We start from the raw sequence: 21,638 nt of genomic DNA on the forward strand, positions 1-21,638 counted from the left end.
CCAGGATTAGTAAACTTGAATTCTGGATCGGCCAATCAGGCACTTTCTGCAACATTCGGGTGTATGCTTAGAGGCATTGCATTTGCCTTATTAGTCTTACTCAGTAAGAGATTACACTGATCACTAACATCGCTATTATTAAGCAAATCAATATATCACATGGTGCTATTTACATTCAAATATGGACCTCAGAATGATGCAATGGAAAGAGCCATAACGGCTTTAAAGAAGCTACCAAAAGTGGCAGCGTCTGATCAATCAACCTCATTGTTCTTACAAACTTAACTCCCTGATGACATCATAGACATCATCAACAGCCATGATCTATCCACTGCTTGATCAAGACCTCCCCTACGTCATTGCCATTCCTCCTGGTTGTGCGATGTCGTAACACTTCTTGCTCCTCTCATCTGAATGGGAGAAAAACACGCTCCGCATTACACTTCCATTTCATCATCAGTGTTGCCCATCGTCCGTTACTCCTGCGAGTGATGTGTCCTGCCCAAGCCCACTTACTCTTTTTAGCAGTCAGTATGATTGACTTAACACGTAGGCTTTCGCGACCAATATTATTCATAATCAACGTTTTTGGGTTAGATCATAGTTCACTGCTTTTAGCCCACCGGTGTGTTGAAGCGTGAAACCACAAAAAAAATTGTAAATGCTTCAACACACCGGTGGGCTAAAGCAGTGAACTATTTGTCTTTTGTCAACGTGACACTTTTTTGCTGATTGGCCGTGTCGGGTGGTGGAGGGTTACGACACATTTATGAATAACGCGATCTAAATCCAAAAACGTTGATTATGAGTGATTGACTGCTGTTCCTAATTTCTTTTGTCTCCCGATTCCTATGTTCCCGTCTCTCAGCATGCATTTCCCCATGCTATTTTTGTAGTTTTCAGCTTTTGTTTCATTTGCTGTGTCAGTGTCCATATATCACAGCAGAGTAAATATATATAGGGTCATTAATGAAGGCAGACCGGGGTCGAAATTATGAAATACATTTGCAATCAAGAGCAAGTTGAAGTGCTGTCTAAAAAAAATTGAATTTGACGATGAAAAGCGACATAGAAGCATGCATTAATGGGAAACATATCAATCAGTGCGGATTACCTGCTACAGATTCCTGATGTGTAATTCACGTATGGTTATACAGCCAGAGAAGGCTGAAGCCAGATCACTGGCGGAGATATTGTGCGTAACCTGCCTTGGGTGGCTCCCTTGTTAATGTTTGTCAATCGATCAATCAAATCAATCCGTATGTATGTATGTATGCTGAACTTGTTTTGCACCGTACGTAGCTAACCTGATTGGAAGCAAGTTGAGAGTTACTCGCTATGCTTTTTTTATATCACAGTTGATGAGCACAGGCCCAAAGGCCCAAAATTCCAAGCAATCAAAAAACAAGCAACACAAATACATTTGTAATAGATGAGAGTTGATAACGTTTCTTGAATTGATCAAGGTTATTTATACTTGTCGCATGTGCTGGATCTGATGAATTCCTTGTCCCGGGCGTCAAAGTCACATGTCCATACACTTGTCTGACTGTCGAAAGCACGCACAACCTCGCTGATGTTGTTGAACATGAGTCGAGCAATAACCAGCCGATGGGAATCTCTTTTAAAGGAAGACACTGCCCAAGAAACAAACAGCCCTTACCATTTGTAAGTGCACTGAGGCTGTGTGACCTACACGAGTTTCTATATTTATTTCTTGTGAGAACAAAAACAACTGTGTCATGTCATGGTCAGGCGCAGCAGTGTGATCCTTGATGTTGTGACGTCACTCCGTCGACAATTTATTGAAGTGAATAGGAGCGTGGTCTTAACTATAAACTTAAATTTTCTCATTCGTGTACGTTCGAACACGCAGCCAACCAAGCCTAGGTAGTTTATAAAGGGTCTGTAAGATGAGGCTTCGTTGCTTGCTTCTTTCATTAATAATGCTGGGTGATACAGGCATTCTTAGTGCAGTATTACCTTATCAATCGCGGGGGTTACGTTCCTAGAAAATTCCGTGTTGGGAAAAAAATGCTTTCGACAAATAATAGGCCTTATGGGAAAAAGTGGGTTACGTTCCTCGGTCCAAAATTATCACCCCCTGCCTCTATGTTTAACTAATTCTACATGATTTTCCCCCAGTTGGTGTCACGTTAAAATAAAAAACAGACGCACAATACGTGTCTAGAATAAAATAAAACATATCAAGACGTAAAATTTATTTTAAAAAGTGGCATTCAACATTTTTACTGATAATGAACGATGGTGGGGGTGTTGGAGGGGGCTGGTGACGCTTGGAGCGAGCCTGAGTAAGAGTGTTGGGGGGGGGAGATGGAGACAAGATATCCATCCGCAGCGTCTGCTGTACTGTACAATCGTACAGTGTACTACTTATACTCTTTGGTTCTATGTGACTGTACCGAAATAACCACAGAGTATGGATTCCTGCAGTCACAAAAGCTTCAAATCAAGAGTGTACTACTTGTCAACGCGGAGATGAGAATCGTAGCGTCTAACCGCCTAGAGCCGAAATATCACACCCACGTTCCGGTGAACATACCTCAATAATTAAACCGTGTATAGCCAAAACACACCTTCTTTAAAACTGCGTTGGGCAAGGTATGACTGTACCATATATCTAAATATCTACTCCATTACATTGCATTAACTGTCCTGCGTAGGGATGTTCGATTCCACATTGAGATTTTTGGCCCAGTGTTGAGATGTTTGGCCCAGCGTTGAGATGTTTTGCCCAGCGTTGAGATGTCTGTTACAGCGTTGAGATCTTTGGCCCAGCGTTGAGATGTTTGGCCCAGCGTTGAGATGTTTGGTCCCAGCGTTGAGATGTTTGGCCCAGCGTTGAGATGTTTGGTACAACGTGGAGATGTTTAGTCCTGCGTTAAAATAAATGCAACCTGCAGGGGTCACCCAGGAGGGACGTTAGCCTCCGCACTGACTTCGTGGATTCCCTTTTCTCCGCAGTACTTGGACGTCGACCGCAATATCTTGCAGAAGATTAAGAAAGCCGTGAAAGCCATCAACGCGTCCGGACTGGGTGAGTCGAGCGGCTTCCACCACGCATGGTGCACACGACGGCCAACCTGAAACAAAGAATCAATTCACCTACTAAAATCAGTTTTTATTCGTAAGGGGGCACCGTAAGTCTCATAAATGTCAATACAATTTTAGTGAAACTTTAGTAGCGTTAAATATGAACATTAATTCCTCTTATGTATTTGCTGTTTAAGCCTATTACTTACATTGTGAATATTTATTGAAGTAAATTGTATCAATTTGCTGACCCAATTGAAAAATGGCAAAATAGATCAAAGGGTTGCCCAGTATATCCACTGGAGGCAAAAGGGCTATTTGCAAATATACAGCTTCCATATTGATGATGAAACACATCCGTGAATAAATGCGTGTTGGAACTCTTTACATAATCCATACTTATGGATCTTATTTTATATATAGATTTATATAGAACCATTTCCAAGGCGCTTTCGGGCGATTATAAAATAATATTTAAAATGAGAATAGTTTGAGATGGACAATAGGCTTATTAAAAGTGGTGGTGTAGTTTTAGTGACAGTAGCACAGACGGGAGTCGTTAAGGAGAGGTTGCTGTAGGCCTGGTCGTAGCTGGGTTAAGGGGTGGGGGGTGATGGAAAGCTGAGAGGCGGAGAGGTATTGAGGCATCGCATTGGGAAGACGAAGAGGGTCCGCCAGGGGTGGGGGCCCGGCGGTGGAAGGGGGAACACCGCAAGCAGCATTTCTCCTGACTTCATTCGCATTTTCTTGGTTCTTTCGGTAAAGTCACGTAGAAGGGAAGTAATAAAATAATAAAAATAAAACATAATAAAATAATTCTCACGAAGTTTCGGCCACAACGCAAGCAGCCGTCCTCAGGTGAAAACCAGGTCTGTCGGCTGCTTGCATTGTGGCCGAAACTTCGTGAGAATTATTTTATGTTTTATTTTTATTATTTTCTTACTTCCCTTCTACGTGCCTTTACCGAAAGAACCTAGAAGATGAATCCCTGCAGTCACGAAAGAAGCTTTAAATCGAAAAAATTAATTCGCATTCTCTCGTCCCCACCTCCTCCTGTCCCCTCTGACCCCATCAGCCCACGTGGACAGCGAGGATGCTCTGTCACAGGCTCTCGACAGATTTGGGAATACGTTTCTGGAGCGGAACGAGATCGATCTGGGCGAGGCGTTCACGAACGTCGCCTCGTGTACCAAAGAGATCGCCGCCGTCCTCAAGAATATGGTGAGCAGGCTCGGGCCCACTCCCACGCGCCGCCCTGTGGCTGCCGTGTCCTCCCCCCAGCCTCCGCCTCCGCCGTTACCCCTGATTGCTGCTCGCTCGGCCGCTATAGTCAGCCGCCTTTCAGTCGGGCCACATCGCGATTGTGCCGTTCCGTCAATTAAAATCGATGCTTATGCGTGCATTGAATTTGCTCCAATTAATTTGCAACGAAAAGAATGAAACGTGCGAGTCGAGTAACTAAAGCGACGTTTGTGTGGAAATCAGTGTCTGACTCGATGGGCAATGTGAACCCTGATTTGTACAATATGTCTACTCCAGTAGAAGTTTCGTGTCATCGTTTTACTGCATCACTGCCACTCTGCGAGTCCTGGTCTGCATTTCATCACTGGATGAGCTCATGCATAGAGTTTTTGCAAACTACGTCATCTCAACCTCATGAATCAATTTTTTTTATTTCCAAGTATGGAAAAGAAATATTCGAAACACAAGAGTTTCAGTTGGGTCATGAAAACCTTGCTTTACAGCCACCTGCATATATATAATAAAATAAGGCTATCAAAGACTATTGTATACGTTTGGTCTCTGGCCTTGGCATCCAGTCAAGAATTTGTTAACGAGCATGAGAAACTAGGTCTGCAAACTCCAATGGAGTTAAACAATTGAACTCTAAAATATTCTTGCGTGAACATTAATGTCCGTAATTTATCTGTTCATAATAGCGCTACGTGTTGTGTTGCGAACAGTTATTAAAGTCTCAGAATTTATTTTCCTTCAATTTAAAATAAATTGTATGAACTACTTTAGAAGTAATACTTCACAACACCCAACTTTGTTACTTTACAGTAAATCAAGTTTCTGAATAAAAATGTGCTAATTATTTTATGAGTTTAAATCTTTTTTGGGGAGTTGGCAATGATTCCCAAAATCCAGTTTTTACCAAGGTACAGGAACCTCCTTTAGAAGTATCCCACTGTACAATCCTTCGCTCTTACGAAGAGCCATTGCCCAACACTTTGGCTTGTCGTGGAGTGTTTTGAACACTTTCCAACGAAGGTTTAAATTGTAAATGCGTCAGCTCTGTCTTGCCCATCTGCCTGTAAGTCAGGCACGATAATAAGAACACGACTTTAGAATAACGTCATTAAGAAAGACGCTTAAAGGGCCTGCCATCTGAAGCGCACCCTTCCCAGTAAATCCTCTGTCCAAGCCCCCGTTGTCGCATCGTGGCCCACGGACGCCCTGCCTCCTACACAACTTACACGAGCGCCACCGTCGCTATCCATAATTAAATACTCCCAAGGACAAGCGCGTGCTAGAAGGCGTTACATAATCCACGCACGTGCACGGCGTCTTATCTCACCGCATATAGAGCGAGAGGCCAGGAGACCAGCTCTCTACGAGCTCAACAGGGGCCCTGGTCACCCTGGGTTGTTATTGTTCCGCAGATCTGCAACATGACCAACATCTTGGTGTTTCCGCTCGAGTCCGTGCTCAAGGGTGACTTCAAGGAAGTGAAAGGGGTGAGAGACGCTGGACGCATGCGGGCACCATTTATTAAGACTCGGGCGAGTTGTATCAATCACGGTTTGGGCGGCGCGCTCACTAATGACTTGCCGATTGCACAGTAATGGGCCATCCATTTAGTACGTACGCAAAAATCTGTCAACTTGACCCCCCCCCCCTCCCTGTATGCACGTGTACTTTTTACACCCCCCCCCCCCCACCTGCTTTACGTACGCTTGACGCACCTCCCCACCGAAACCTATAGAACGGCCGACATTTAATCCACGCAGAAACGATCAAGGATGAATAATATTAACGTGTTAAAGAAAACAGATAGTCCACCGCCGGCTGCATTAAACAATTAAGTTGCGAGCCTTTGCCACTTATTGTTCTGAGCTGCGTGATAGCTACAGTCAGGGGCACGGTGGCACATGAGTGACACCTCTCCCACAGTGCCACTTCTCCCGGCAGGACTTGTTGTCTGACAGCTGAAGAAACTGAACTGTGGCTCATTTGAAGGCCAATGTAGACAAATTATTATCGAGGCTTCACCCCCCCACGTTTCCTAGCGTACGGACATTGTCAGTAGACCTCCCATACGCAAGCGTACACATTCGAGTTAACCCCCCCTCCCCTCTCCATGCGTACGGACTGAATGGATGGCCCCTAATGGACCGGTGATGCTAATGGATGATCCAACGGTGCCGTACTGACAGATTACTAATAAGTTACTTGTGTCAGCGTATCTTAAATGCAACGCGGCACAAAAATGCCCATTTCCACTCGTGATTAGCTGGTGCGATTGTCCAATGAAAGTTGGTAAAAGCAACAAAGGTGGACTGTTTGCCGGGTGAGAGGGACTGCCATTAATCAAATTATGGTCTAATGACTGCAGACAGCTCAAATGCAGTGCAGTAACAAGAATTGCAGTGGTAAAGTAGCATGGCTCACTGTCGTAAAGTTACGAGTTCAAGTCCCGGTCGTAGGGTGACCTAGACCTTGACTTACCTCGGGTCAATAATATTTGCGACCACTTTTATGGAAAGTGGCCGGTTTATCCTATGGATTCACTCTTCTCCGAAATCTGAAAGTGAAATTTCCCAAATCTCAAAACTGTAAACAGGATATGAGGGGCCACACCAAACTCATTTGAGTGAGAAACCACTTCGGATTTTTGTTATTTTTTCAAAGCACTATTTTTACATCAATATTTTTGTTATTTCGTTAAATTAGTTTTCGCATCAAATATACACATCGTGTAAAAGATAGTAACAACACCCGCAGCTCGTTTGTCTGTACGGTGTTTTGTAACGCACCCAGTGGCTCCAAGGCCTAGACACGAGTCTAAAATAGCGTGGGACTGTGCTGCTTGCCAACACGGGCTGTAAACAAGATAATGCATCTCCACCGTGCATCCTGGCCAGACATAAATACACATGTGCTTGCACAGTTTTTTTGTAAGAAACAGAATTTTAAGCTTTACTTCAATGGTAATGATTTTCACGGAGCCCCATTATGTTAATTACATTTCAAAATATATGTATCCTACGTTATTCCCCCGGCCATGATTTATCCGAGCTCATCGAGATAACAGGGCTTTTAATTGTGAAATTAAAATAAAAATTCCTGGTAAATGGCAGGCAACCATGGTGGCCGCTCATCCAGGCACTATCCAGGCTCAACCTGCCTAGTTTCCGAGGGCTGACAAGATGGATGCATTCCGGGCACTTTGATAATAATAGGCTGGTTGCTGTTGGCGGCTGCAGAGCTGTATGTTGAACTTCTTTCGCACCGTACGTAGCCAACATTGCTTATCGGAGGTCGCCGTGCTACATTGTGGGCAGCAGAGGGCACATTGTGCTGTGCCTCGATGTCTATGTTCCCCGCTTCCACCAGCCTGCATTGTCCAGCAACGGTGAAGTATGGTCAAATAACCCCCTCGACCTGCAAGCCGTGCGGAGGCCCCTTTCCAGCAGCAGATTGACAAAAGGGTTGTTGGTTTTACAACACCAAGCACTGCCCACCTATTGTTTGAGCGTTGACTTTTGACCTGACTTACATTGACCCCTCCGTGTACTGCCGCAGGGGGGAGAAGACGTAGGATGACACGTCTACGTGTAGCTATCCACACGAGGTGGGCGAGTCACATGGCCAACAGCCCTTGCCCCGAGTAGTCAGTAAGGCGTACAACTATGGTTGTGTCTGTGCGCCTTTTCCTCTGCTGGTGTGTGCAGGAACTAAAGAAGCCGTTTGACAAGGCTTGGAAAGACTACGAGACGAAATTGTGAGTGCGGTCGTCTGGTTTCGTTGTGGTCAGATTAGTACATTGTTGTTTATTCATCACATTCCATAGTTTTGCTATTTATTCTGGAGCTAAATCGATTGGTTACCTTTTAAATATATATAAAACCAGTTAAGAGCCCATTCAGATCGGAATTATATTTTTCTAGCGAGACCTGGGTGTAAATACCAACCTGGTTTAGACCATGTGTCCGTGTTCAGTTCAGTTTCCCGAATTATCCCAGGCCATCTATAACGAGATAATCAGGCCACACAAGCTGTTGTGTTGTCACGGGGTTTTTATCACTACCACAAACACATTTATTATTTCACACATCACCGTATTCTTTTTTTTTGTTACTTAACTACACCCATGTATATTGATCATTTTTAGAATTTACCAAATATGAAGCCATTCGCCACTGAATCTCGCCTAAGAGTTTACCTAGCCCAGGGGTTGGCATCCTGCGGCTCCGAAGCCGCATGCGGCTCTTTAAGGACTGCTTCGTGACGTTATTTAATAAGGAGCACCGTCACGTATTCACATGCATTGCAGCTCTTCAAAATATGGAACTTTTGACCGAATTAGAAAAAAAATGTGTCGTTTTATTTGCCGACCCCTGACCTCGCCTATTGTCAGTGTTGTTTATGGGTGACAAATTGTGACTGTTGTTGTTGCTGCGTGCGTTTTTGTGTTGTATTTGTACGTGAACCCGGCGACACGAGTTCACTTCTCACTCACAGCCAACACCAGTGACGATCATCTGAACTGGTCCTGGGCCCTGCTGTAGTTCGGCTGAACCTCAAATGAGTACTTGGTTTGATCTTTAAACATCGCCACTCAGGAGACAAAGACAGTCGGGCATGATTCTGGCCACCCACCCCCCTCGTGTGCCATACTGGCAGCCATAGATGTTACTCGCGAACAGCACTTGCCCCAACAGTCTGTTGAGGCTTCACGGGTGGGGGGGGGCGATCTTTCGTGTGCGTGTGTTGTCAATGTACGTGTTCTGTTCCCGTAGCTTAAAAATTGAGAAGGAGAAGCGCGAGCAGGCCCGGCAGCACGGCATGATCCGCAACGAGATCACGGGCGCCGAGATTGCCGAGGACCTGGAGAAGGAGCGCCGCATGTTCCAGCTGCAGATGTGCGAGGTATCCGTTCGCCCGTCCAGGGGTCTCTCCTGCCCTTCTCCCGTTCGCTTGGTTCCTTAACGAGCTCCTGCTCCCGGTCGTGAGACTGCGTCCGGACTCTGTTTGTTGTGTGGATTCTGGCTGCTACGGCTTCGAGACCGGGCCCATGGCAGGTTTAGCGAGCGGTGGGCAGCGCTCCTCAGAACTGCAAAGCCGGAGTGTTTGGCTGAAATAGCAACTTATAACAATAATAATATTTTCATTGTTGTTAACATTTTTTCCCCAGGCGTGTAGAGTCTGCCTTCCTAATTCTAGATTTGAAGTTTTCGTGACTGCAAGGATTCATACTCTTTGGTTTTTTCGGTAAAGTCACGTAGGTAAAAAAATGTAATAAATTAAATCACGACGTTTCGGGCGCAACACAAGCATCCTTCTTCAGGTGGGGACAACTTAGCGAAAGCACAACCGCTTAAGTGTGTCTCAGAGACACACGAAAGCACAACACCGCTTAAGTGTGTCTCAGAGACACACGAAAGCACACCGCTTAAGTGCCCGAAATGTCGTGATTTAATTTTTGTAAATGTTTTACCTATCTGCCTTCCTAGTTCTCTTTCTCCACCCATTTTTGTCCTGGGCCATCTCCACATCCACTCTATAGTCCTTCATACCCTGGCTCTCACCCACTTCCAACAACCTCTCTCTCGGACTGCCTCTCGGCCTCTCTCCGAGTGCTTCCATGTCCACCACCTTTCTTCCGACGTGGTGTTCTTTCTTCCTAAGACATGTCCCTAGCCATCTCAAGGAACTTACAATAATAATAATAATGATGATAGTAATTCCCTTTACTTCCCACAGGAGCCTTACTTAAGTTTCAGAACCCTTTTTCAACAGGATTCTGCTTTGGAACGTTTGGCATTTTCCATAATTGAGTGTTTGGCTTTATGTGGGAGACAACCAGAATAACAAAATAACCCGTGCATACGTTCAATGCTTTATGCAGACAGTTTAAAAAATCCATTGTTGTGAGGCCTCTCCTTGCCAACATGGAGCCCTCCCCTACATCACCTCTTATTCCCAGGCAGTCTCCCACCAATTTACTAAGAGGACTCGAGTTTGCTTAAAATTCTGAGATCTGATGAGATGACAGTTATTTAGGGTGATTTGGCCTAGGCAACTTCACAGGTTGTGAAACTACGAGTAATGGAACCGGCCGGTCCAGTCTACATACCACGGTGATGGTGTTGTATGTGTGCTGCCCCTTGATTTTTGGGCGCTGTGACCCTTCACTGATGTTGCATCGTGAGCGCTGCGATGAAGATGAACGGTGGCGTCCTTCCTCCTGCCCCCTCCGCAAACTGCGACAGCGGCCTTGGTTGTTTGTGTCTTGCAGCAGCTGATTGGCATTCAGAGTAACCGCGAGAGCACTTAAAAATAGTTTTCCCGAGGAAGAACAATGCATGGGGAATGCGGTGGTTTTAGCCGTTGGTACTGCAGCAGAATAGATTTGGGCAGACAAGGGGGGGCGGGGGGAGCATGAGCGGGTTATAGTTGGCAGAGTTTGGCATTCAGCCCACGCAGCTCACATCAATACGGATCAAGAATCAGTGCCCTGCACACATTCACTCCTCTGGGAGACAGATTCGGAATAGTACAAGAACAAACTAGGCACAACAAACCAGCCATGCACCCTCACCTACAGGCATGCGTGTGATGTTTTATTATTATCGAACACTCCAACTAAGGTTCAAATTGGTAATGGATTTCCTCTGTCCGTTTATCTATATGTATGTATGTAATGTGGGTCATGATAACTCTGTTAAATAACATCCAATAAAAATTTATAAATGTATTTAAAATATTCTTGCTGTTATGGATTTACACTATTGAAAACCAGGCAAATTGCTAAAAGGAGTTAACTAATGCTTGGTGATGAATAAATAAAAAACCAGCAGTAAAAGGTCAGCCTTTTTGGCCAAGAAAAAGACACCACCCGCCGTGGGCGGGCTTGCCTACCCATGACATAATTGTGTCATGTCACCTCGTGATGTGTCATGCCGTGTAATGTCATCTCATTTTGCGACTCGCAAGCTAACATTTTGGTTGTTAAACGCACGTTTTGAAAGCGTAATGGAATCCATGCATGTGCATGATTTTCCTGCCTTGTTTTTGTAGTGATCATCTCTGCGGTGCCTGCTGAAGGCTTTGTTTATTCTGAGCGTACGGAAGATATTCAACAAATCTCCTTCACATATTTTAAATTACGTCAGGTTGTTTGTTACATATCCGATCTTAGGCTTTGATCCAAAATGTAGTGTACAGCCTGTTTGTGATTGCGTGATATTCGTATCTTGTTCTCTTGTATACATTTTTTTTACCTTTATTGCTTTTGTAATTGCTTTGCAAACTCGTGACTGCCTGCCAGGTTGACTTACCTAGTTGATACAAACAAGCGTAGTTGATACAAACACTCTTCTCCCTCAACACCCCACTCTGCCCCTCTTTGCCACGAGGAGGTTTTTGGCTACAGAAGATGGCACTAAGCCATCAAAATGATAGTGCCAGAGAGTGCCTGAGTGTGTGAGTGTGTGTTGAAGCTATCATTCTACCAGTTTTAGACTACTATATGACATTACTTACAGATCAGCTACAAATGAAACACTGAACAGACGTTACCCGCTCTATCATTCTGCTGTTCGATTTGCCCTGGATGGACCATACAGGACCCACTTTTGTGACCTTTATTTAAATTATAATCCCATATCACTCGCTGCAAGAAGACATTTACATTGGACCCTGGTTATCCATAAAATATGTTTTTTGGAAAATCTACAATTTACTTTGTGCATTCATTAACATCTCATTGCCTTTTAACTATCCCTGGAGCGAGAATTGGATGGGATGACAAAGCTTTTGCCATTGCAGCACCAACGTTTTAGAACAACCTTGTTTCTTCTAAGCTAGTAAATCTTCATTATAAAAATATATTTAAACAGAAAACCAGTGACAGATACAGCCATTTTTGAAAATGTGATTTTAAACTGTGAACCTTACCCATGTATGGATAGTTAAAATATAAAGTGCATTCTAGTCGAGTGACTGTATTGTCTTGGTGGTGTCTTGGATTGTTGTTGTTGTTTTGCTGCCTTGCCTAAGCTTACATTTGGTCTTGACAAATCTGCAGGAATGTACGTATGGTTGCGATTTGTACTTCCATGCTACATCTATGTTTATTTCTTACTTATTCTTGGGTCTTTTGCTAAAGTCACGTAGATAGGTTCAAAGAAATTAACAAAAAACTACGACGTTTAGATCGCAACACAAGCAATCGTCATCCTTTTCCTGAAGACGACCATTTGTGTTGCGATCGAAACGTCGTAGTTTTTTCTTATTTTTAGTTATTTTCTTTGAACCTATCTATGTGACTTTACCGAAAGACCCAAGAATATGAATTCCTGCAGTCACGAAAGCTATAAGTCAAGATTTATTTCTTACTTTATTAACTTTTCTCTGTCTTACTCTTGTATCCTGTATTGTATTTTTTTGTTGACGTAACTTGTCGGCCTGCTTCTACTGGACATCTGTGCAAAAAGCTTCATAGCTCATCAGATTCCTCCAGGATAAATAAAGATTCTGATTCTTAAGTGAATCTGGGAATGCTGATATCGTGGTTAATCCACTGCACTACAAGCCCATCTACCTGAGTTCGATTCCCAACCATGCCTAATGTCAGTGGCGAGCGTGATCGGAACTTGCCCCGGGCCTCCCAAAGGTCGACTGTCTTGAGTGAGTGCCTGGTGCACTGTGTAATCATCAGCACCGGGGAGACAAAGGGGGACTAGGCGTGGTGCTTGCTGACAGGACTTGCCCTCAGCAGTCTATGTAGACTGCTGAGGTCATTTAATGTGTGAATAAGTGAGTGTACAGCTTGGGAACATACATTGGTAAAGTGCTCATTCGCTGGCCATCAACATTTGCCCTCCCATCTATGTATTCGATATCTTCTAGATTTGAAGCTTTCGTGACTGCAAGGATTCATATTCTTAGGTTTTTTCGGTAAAGTCACGTAGGTAAAAAATAAAAATTAATAAAAGTAAAATAAAAATAAAATAAAAATCACGACGTTTCAGAGGCAACACAAGCTTCCGTCTTCAGGTGGAACCGTCACAGCACGATAGCTGTATCAAGTCAGAGAAATTCCAAGAAAATAGTCCTGTTTACTTTTATGAATTTTAATTTTTTACCTACGTGACTTTACCGAAAAAACCTAAGAATATGTATTCGATATCCTCCAGATGCTTCGGTTTACTCCCACATGCAAAAAACTCAATAAAGAATTGGCTTCAGAATAGGATGTACGTAACGATTTTTTGAGAGTCGGGTCAAGCTTTCTTATATTACTTATTCAGCGTGGCGGTCACAGTTCTGAAAGCATCTGCGTGAAAGTTTATCTGAAACGCCGATGTGCTAATGTGCTGAAAATAACTATAAAGCGTGGCCTAATGCATGAGTTAGAGTGCTCAGTTTGGCTGGACGAGGTTTCACAGACGCGCGTGATCACCTCGGGACAACGATTTGCATTTATAGTGCGTTTAAATGCCCCAGCATCTCAGAGCACCTTTAGTCTCGTCTCAACGTCACCATTGGCCTGCGGCAGTCGAGCCTTAGGGGATCCCACAGCTCAATTCTGCACCCTCTCCGTGTTCTCTCCGCTTGTGATGGTGCAGTATCTCATCAAGGTCAATGACATCAACACCAAGAAGGGCGTGGATATCATGTACAGCTTCATCTTGTATTTCCAAACGCAGTACAAGTGAGTGGCCCTGTACACGCACAGAGATGCGCACACACATGCTAACATTTACACTTGTACACAATGACAAACACCATTTTGCCATACACTGTTGAGGCAGATGATTTCTGCTAATATTGTTGAAACAGTAATTTCCCCTCTCATGAAGTTGTGTGTCCTGCCAGCACTGCGTGCCTCATCACTCACGCTGCCTACTTTCTGTTTGGTATCACAGCTTTTTTCAAGATGGTCTCAAGATAATGGACAAATTCAAGATGTGCATCGACAAGGCCAAAACTGTGCTGGAATCCGTACGTACAGCAACAAAAATAAGTCGTCAAAATGCGATCGCATCTCACGATTCAGTGTCCTCTATCGTGGCAAAGTTTGTTTTTGCCCCGATTATCTTTTTTACTTCATTGCTGTATTTTATTTTATTTGTTATTTTTCCGTTTGTTATGTTGGTGACCCCAGGTCACTCTTGGAAATGAGATGCATCCGGGCATCTTGAGTTCTCACCACCTCGTTATACAAATACATTTGACTCGACAAAACTTATTGACTCAGGAAAGCTTCACTGAGGTTCACAGAGAGTGCCCACTACAATGGGACGTTTGAACAATCCCATTGATGATGGAATTGTCTCTGAATGCTCATAATCGATTACTATTACAACTAAATTACTCTATTATATGATGTGATTGTAGGCTTGCAGCAATTGCCCCCACCGTGCAACTTACCAAGCAATTACATCTATTGTTGTTATTTGAGGTCCCACATGAACTCAACAATTGTTTACTTTTCTACCTTCAAGTTGGAATTGTCTGCCTCGTTTTTTTCTGTCTTTTTGCCCATTCTGGATAGGGGCCGTCCATAAATGACGTCACGCACCTGGGGGGGGGGGGGGGTCAGAGATTTGTGACGATGTGTGACGAGGGGGGGGGGGTTTGAGAAATGTGACGTCACATCAAAATGCGCAACTTTAAATAAATATAGAATTGTTATAACAACACTAATTGTTATAACAACACTCCTACAACATGAGAGTGCAGCGCCACATTAAATACGCACTACAATGACAATAGTTTAAAGCGATTTGAAGCATGTTTTATTTTCAAAATGGAAATATGGTTTCGGGGGGGGGGGGGGGGCAGAGCTTTGTGACGTCATATTTGAGGGAGGGTCTGACTTTTTGTGACGCCGTGTGACGAGAGGGGGGGGGTAAAAAATCGTCCAAAATCACGTGACGTCATTTATGGACGGCCCCAAATGACCTTTCTTCCTCTTCCTGTCATGTCCCCCCTCGTGTGTGGGCTCTGCATTCCCTACCTCATTCCAGAGAAGAACAACAACACAAAAACAACTTATCTTCTTTCGGAAGATAACTCCAGTTTACATGATTTCAGAAACCTCGTTTCTTCTCCCGCACGAGGCGTATGTGCAGCACACGAGCTTGCATGTACTATTTGTAATGAATGTGAACATTGGTGTCAACACGTATTCTTCCGGAAACGGGCTTGTATGTTGGTACAAATCTACTTGGTGTAATTTGCAGGTCAGTATATTTAGACAACCTAGTTGTATATTCGTCCACAATTTGTACTGCAGTAATACCACAATTTACGTCTCCCCCTTCGCAAATACATTGTTACTTTATTAACACCACTATCTGATTTCCGTTGCCTCAACCCACACTTACGTTGCTGACAGCATCATCCTTCCTTTCTCGTTTCCATCACCTCGGCCTTCGCTTCCACTAACCCCTCTTAATTGCTTCGATTTGTGGCGTTTCGATATTCGGCATCGCACCTTTCAGGATCGCATCCCCGAAGTAGACCGGGGTATTACTGTACAATGTGAACAACAACATCGAAAGGACTCGCTTGGCACAGCTAATGCCGGTACACGTTGCTGAAGTCAAACCCAAGAGCTCTCGTCTCTCACCGATCCATTCCGTCGCTCGATCTTCAAACCCGCCCTGTACCCTGGCCACCTCCCCGCGTGGACAGAGCAGACGGGAGGCTGCACGCTGGTGAAACGAGCATCTACTTCTCAAAGCATGCACCCAATGAATGTTATTTATTTTAAAATCTATACGCGGGACAGCTCGGTTAACCGAGTTTTACAGCAAGGCTGCCATGGGCACGGTGTGAGCAATAAAAACACAATTTTTTATTTCGACAATAGCTGCATTCAATCTTAAACAAATGTGGCACTCGTAATAATGCTGTGAATGGCTGCCCATGCGTGGGGAATGTATTTTCAATATTCTGTTAATACCGTGAAATAATATGAATTTGTTAGCTGCAATCAAACTAAGCCTTGCTGCTCTGCCTTTGAAGCTCAAGTGCTAATGTGTAAACCGTGAGGTTCGCTGATTCCCCGCGTTTGATCTTTTTTTGTCTTTTTGATTTGTAAGCTGTAGTGATAGCAGCTATATGAACTGAAAGGCTAGCTAGACATTTGCTCACGGTATAGAAGGCTGCATGATGGTTGTTGGTGTGTAGTGTAACGATTAGCGCATTGTGCCAAAAACCCAGCAACCCGGGTTCGATTCCCGCTCATGGCCAACACCAGTAACGATTATCTGAACTGGTCCTGGGCCTCCCCTAGGTCGACTCGGCCTCAAATTGATACCTGAGGTGGTGCGTAAACATCGCCACTAGGGAGAAAAAGGCAGCCAGGCATGGTACTGGCCACCCACCCCTTCGTGTGCTGTGCCGGCCTTCATAGCTGCTCGCTAACAGCACTTGCCCCAACAGTCTGTTAAGGTTATATGGGGGATCTCTGTGGTGTATTAGCTCGCATATTGCACTGATTCTGGAAACTTAAGTTTGAGTCCCAACCATGGATAACATCATTGGTGGATGGTATCTAAACCGGTCCTGGGCCTCATCCAGTTTGACTCAGTCCTAGATTCAGTTTGCCCTCTGAGCCATAAGCTATTCTGGCCTTAATAGATGCTGTACTTGCTGTACTTGCCCCTATGTTTTTTTAACATAGGTGGGGAACCTACAGGCAATGACTTAATTTCAAACGACCTGTGGCCACATGAGGAACCTACCACTTCAAAACAGCCGCAACAAATATTGATCCGAAACTGCGAGCATCGTCGCCACACTACACGAATCAGATACCCGAGGGGAATATTTTCGAAATTAAAACCAACACTTCGCTTGCAGTCTTGGCATGCGACGCAAGGGCCTCTTGTACGTATGTTTGTTGAACTTCTGTCGCGCCGTACGTAGCAAAGCGCGCTAATTCGAGGTGCGATTGACAGTCGGTGACAGCCTCGAGCGAGGTGTGCCTTCAACGTGTGGTTACCCCGCCAAGAGGCATTCGACGCTCCCGTCCATCCCTCGGCAAGGATGAGGTTCCCCAGGCCCCATTGTGTAAGGTTAAGTGGGGGCGATGCTTTGCGTCCCCTGTCTTCGGTGTTGCGCGGCAGGTGACGCAGATGCAGGACGAGGAGCGGAACCAGCTGTGCGTGCTCCGAGACGTCCTCAAGACAGCCATGCCCAGGGAGTCCCGAGAGGTGAGCCGTGCCGTGCGTGTGCCTCCTGTGTGGTTGGTGCCGTGCGTGTACCACCTGTGTAGTTGGCAACACCCACCGGTGGCTAGGAGATGTTAACTACCTCACCTGGGATGCAGGAGGTCGTGGGTTCGATTCCTACCCAGACGCCTGTTGTCTCTCTCATCATCACGGTGGCGAGATGTTAACTACTTTGCCTGGTATGCAGGAGGTCGTGAGTTCGATCCCGACCCTGACCTCTGTTGTATAATTGGAGTTCGTGTGTCTCTCTCTCATCATAATCATCGTCACGGTGGCGAGATGTTAACTACCTCGCCTGGTATGCAGGAGGTCGTGAGTTCGATCCCGACCCTGACCTCTGTTGTATAATTGGAGTTCGTGTGTCTCTCTCTCATCATAATCATCATCACGGTGGCGAGATGTTAACTACCTCGCCTGGTATGCAGGAGGTCGTGGGTTTGATCCCGAACCGGACGCCTGCTGTATGTTTGGAGTTTGCATGTTCTCTTTGTGGTAGTTGCGTGGATTTTTATCCGTGTCTTCCAGTATTTCCCTCCACATTTAGAAGTAACATGCGTTTAGAGTAATTGGCTGCAATACATTTCCATGGACTATCATTTGTGGCCATGTCGCTTCTGAAAAAGAGTTATATAGCTTAGTGAGCTTTAACTGGTAAAATAACATTGGCATAGTTTAGAAGCAGTAATAGATTGGCACGTTTGTTCATGTGACAGCGTTCTTACTTGGCTGAGCCGGGCGGAAGAGGGTTTACAACGCGCATTTTATTCGCACGGTTATGATCCGAAGATTAATTATGAATCGTATTGCATTGGTCGCGAAAGCCTGCACGCGTTTTGCATGCCCCAATGTATGTTCCACTCGCATCATACGTCCCGTCGTGCGTCCCTCATAATCATGACCGCTCTCATACCAGCAATGCACAAACAGAAATGCTGTGAACTCATAGACATACAAGATTAATCGTTTTACAACTTGATCCTCACCTACAAGATAGGCATGTCAAATTGGGCGTTTTATATATAACCAATGATAATAGATTGGTGGAACATACCAAGACAAAACAAATGATACAGACAATACAATAGAAACATGACAGAACAAAAACATGTATTCTAGAATCCTGACCCTGAATCATAACAGTTAATTTCATATTGAATCACTCGGAGTGGTGGGGGTGGGCGGTTTGGCAGGGGATGGGGTTGAATCTTTCTACGCCTGATCTCTAAGATGCAACTTTGCCGTGCTAAGTTCGCTCCAAGGTTGGTTCCCAACTTTATTTCTCGGCGCTTATTAACAACACTGGTCAGACAAAGGCGGGCAAGTGTTTGTGTTTGTGGGCATATGTCTCGGCTGATGCCAATTCACGGATCGCTGTCCGTGTGCACAGGAGTCGCAAGCAAAGTTGGCCGGATACAACCTGCATCAGTTGCAGAGCAACAAGAACTTTGGCAATGAGAAGACGGGCTTCCTGCTCAAGAAGAGCGATGGGTAAGGCCAACACAAAGCCTCATGCTCACTCGGTCACCAACCCATGCAATTGGCACTTGCATAATCACCCACCAGCTCACTCACTCGCTCCGATTCTTTTACCCACTCAGCCCCCAACCCACACACCCACCAACTCACTCACTCTCTCACTCACTCACTCCCCTACTCACACTTCTAGCCACTCACCGATTCACTAACTCACTTACACCCCCACACCCTTATCCACTCGCTCACTTCAAATATGTTTTCTGTATCGTCTGCACACTCATATTTTCTCAGTGTGTAATATTCAACATAATAGGTCCTCGCTAACATCACTTGCCCCAATAGCCTGAAAAACATAAAATAGGCTTCTTGTAGATGTATGAGTGTGTGTCTTATTCAAATACTCACTTGCGTGTGTTCATCTTTGCACGTATTTGTGTCTGTTTCTTTTGAGTGTGTGAGAGTGCATATGTGCACGAGAATGCGTGTTAGCGTGTGCGCTTTTGTATATCATTGTACACATTGAAATGTCCATCATTGCGGCTGTCTTTGTGTCAGGTGCTTAAATTCTTACTCGACTATGCATATAGTTGCCTTGACATAACCCCTTTGTCTCTGCGCGCATCCAAGCCTGCAACTGCCATTCTTTGTGCCGCTTGTTTTTCTGCATGTTCGCATGCACGTTCGCCAGCGTGCATGTGCGTGCACGTTGTGTGCACGCACGTCACCGCCACTCCCCAATTGAGCGGAGTCATTCCACATCACGGCGCCATTTACTGCCGCCCTCCCCACCTTTAAGTGTTGACATTTTCTCGGAAGTCTACGTCCAAAATCCCTGGCTCCACACCACTGTTCTCGGAGCCTTGACCTCCTTCAATAAATTGCCCGCTATATTTAGACCTCTCTGTTTTCCTTTGGGAAGCGTTTCTAAAATAACAGGAGGATGCCCTCTGACCCGGGTAACGTGGAGTCCAGACCACAGCAAGGCGTTGGAAGTTGCGTCCGAGTGCAGTCAGAATGAGAGGGCTGGCCTTCTTGCCAAGTCGACGTATTTAGAAGGGCGCTAGCACGGCCCCTGAGCACGTGTGTGTGCAGGATTGTCGGCCGCCTGGTTCTTCGGCTCGTAAACTACACGCAATTCGAAAACATTATTAAAAAATAACTTTCTTAAGTAAAGGCTTATTGTATGTTTTGTTATGTCTTCCTTCGTGAGCGTGTGGCCCAGCGCGGCATCGCTGCAGAAACGCCGCCGCTCAGCGGCCTGCGGCACCTCTATTACGCACGATGGTTGTTGCCCTATCCAAGCTCGATATCTTAGCTCAACCCTGCTTAACTTCTGAGAGCTGACGAGATTGGGAGCATTCTGTGTGGTTAGGTCACGAGACTACGTTGTGAGCAGCATCAGGCAGTGCAGGAAAATCAGTTGGTTTACGACGCGCCGATGTCCGTTCTCCCCCCGCCTTCACCAACCCACACTGAGCAACCTGCCGAATAATGGTCAAATTAATCCCCGCAACCCACGTGGCGAGGTTAGGTCCTCGTCCACAAAAGTTCAATATTCCGGGTCAACACCGTGTTCGTGCACTGAACCAGCACCACTGAGACCCTAGGTTCGAATCGAGGCAGCTTTCGTATGCCAAAATTGAGTGAAAAACTAAATCTGGATAACCGTAGCACAATTTTAATATCACTTGGAGAATAAACTAAATGAAGGATTCTTATAAAAGCTCGCATTGCCTATTGTACACGTGTTGCTTATGGGTTGGTGAAGGCCCCTCCTAACTGCTAGGTTCTTTCAGTTTGTTATCAATTCTGTTCGTTTACCAGTGTAGAAGTCGACCGTGTGATTATGAGAGACTGAATGCGATTTCACTCTCCCAGCTACATGAGCCATGCCCGTGTGATCGATATGGTGTCCTTGGCCAATTGATGCGACTTGTTAACCTCTTACAGGATACGGAAGGTTTGGCAGAGACGGAAGTGCGCCGTGAAGGGTGCATACCTGACCATCTCGCATGCCACGGTAAGGGCTGATATGGAACTTACGTCCCATTCTCTGTGTGTCTGTGTAATCAACGTGCTCGATTAAAGGGTGGCTCGGTGGGTTAAAAATTCCGGTGTCAAGAGCACTGAGCTGTGATTGATTGATGCCGGGCAGCCGATCTGTGGATATAAAAGCTCTCAAGTGTCGAGCGAGTGGATGGCCTTTCAGCCGGTCACCAATGAGCACACAAAGTAATATCACAGGAGTATGGTTTCTCACATGAATCTTAATAGGCCTTGCCCGGCTCTAAGAGTGAGTTTGGCAGATACACGTACAAGAAGTATAGTCTTGAGATCGTAGCAAGGTAAATAAAAAAAATAGGCTATCCACTTAAATACTAAATAAACAACAGGCCAAATTCAATGATCATTTATGAGGCTATAGAGCTGAAATATATCTTTGTGAGGATGCTTGTGTGTGTGCGTGCGCGTGTGTGCACACGTGGGGAGCGGTAGTGTAGTGGTTAGCGCACTGCGCGATAAACAATGATCCGAGTTCGATTCCCGCTCATGGCCAACACCAGCGACGATTATCTGAACTGGTCCTGGGCCTCCCGTAGGTCGACTCAGTCTCTAATGAGTACCTGATGC

The 21,638-nt window shown here is 45.2% G+C and overlaps 1 protein-coding gene across 2 annotated transcripts in view; it reads left to right on the forward strand.

Annotated features, from left to right (window-relative positions):
- The window catches only part of LOC144935815 (arf-GAP with SH3 domain, ANK repeat and PH domain-containing protein 2-like), a 102,585-nt gene that overhangs the window by 55,540 nt on the left and 25,407 nt on the right, over positions 1-21,638 (forward strand). For both annotated transcript variants that reach the window (XM_078862591.1, XM_078862590.1), the window contains exons 2-11: positions 2,986-3,058; positions 4,130-4,275; positions 5,721-5,795; positions 8,013-8,062; positions 9,081-9,210; positions 13,914-13,999; positions 14,214-14,289; positions 17,427-17,513; positions 18,919-19,019; positions 20,958-21,027. In XM_078862591.1, the coding sequence (XP_078718717.1) occupies positions 2,986-3,058; positions 4,130-4,275; positions 5,721-5,795; positions 8,013-8,062; positions 9,081-9,210; positions 13,914-13,999; positions 14,214-14,289; positions 17,427-17,513; positions 18,919-19,019; positions 20,958-21,027 (894 nt within the window). The remainder of the gene's footprint in view (positions 1-2,985; positions 3,059-4,129; positions 4,276-5,720; positions 5,796-8,012; positions 8,063-9,080; positions 9,211-13,913; positions 14,000-14,213; positions 14,290-17,426; positions 17,514-18,918; positions 19,020-20,957; positions 21,028-21,638) is intronic.

This window comes from Lampetra fluviatilis, chromosome 14 (assembly GCF_964198595.1).
Source record: "Lampetra fluviatilis chromosome 14, kcLamFluv1.1, whole genome shotgun sequence".
Lineage (NCBI taxonomy): Eukaryota > Metazoa > Chordata > Hyperoartia > Petromyzontiformes > Petromyzontidae > Lampetra > Lampetra fluviatilis.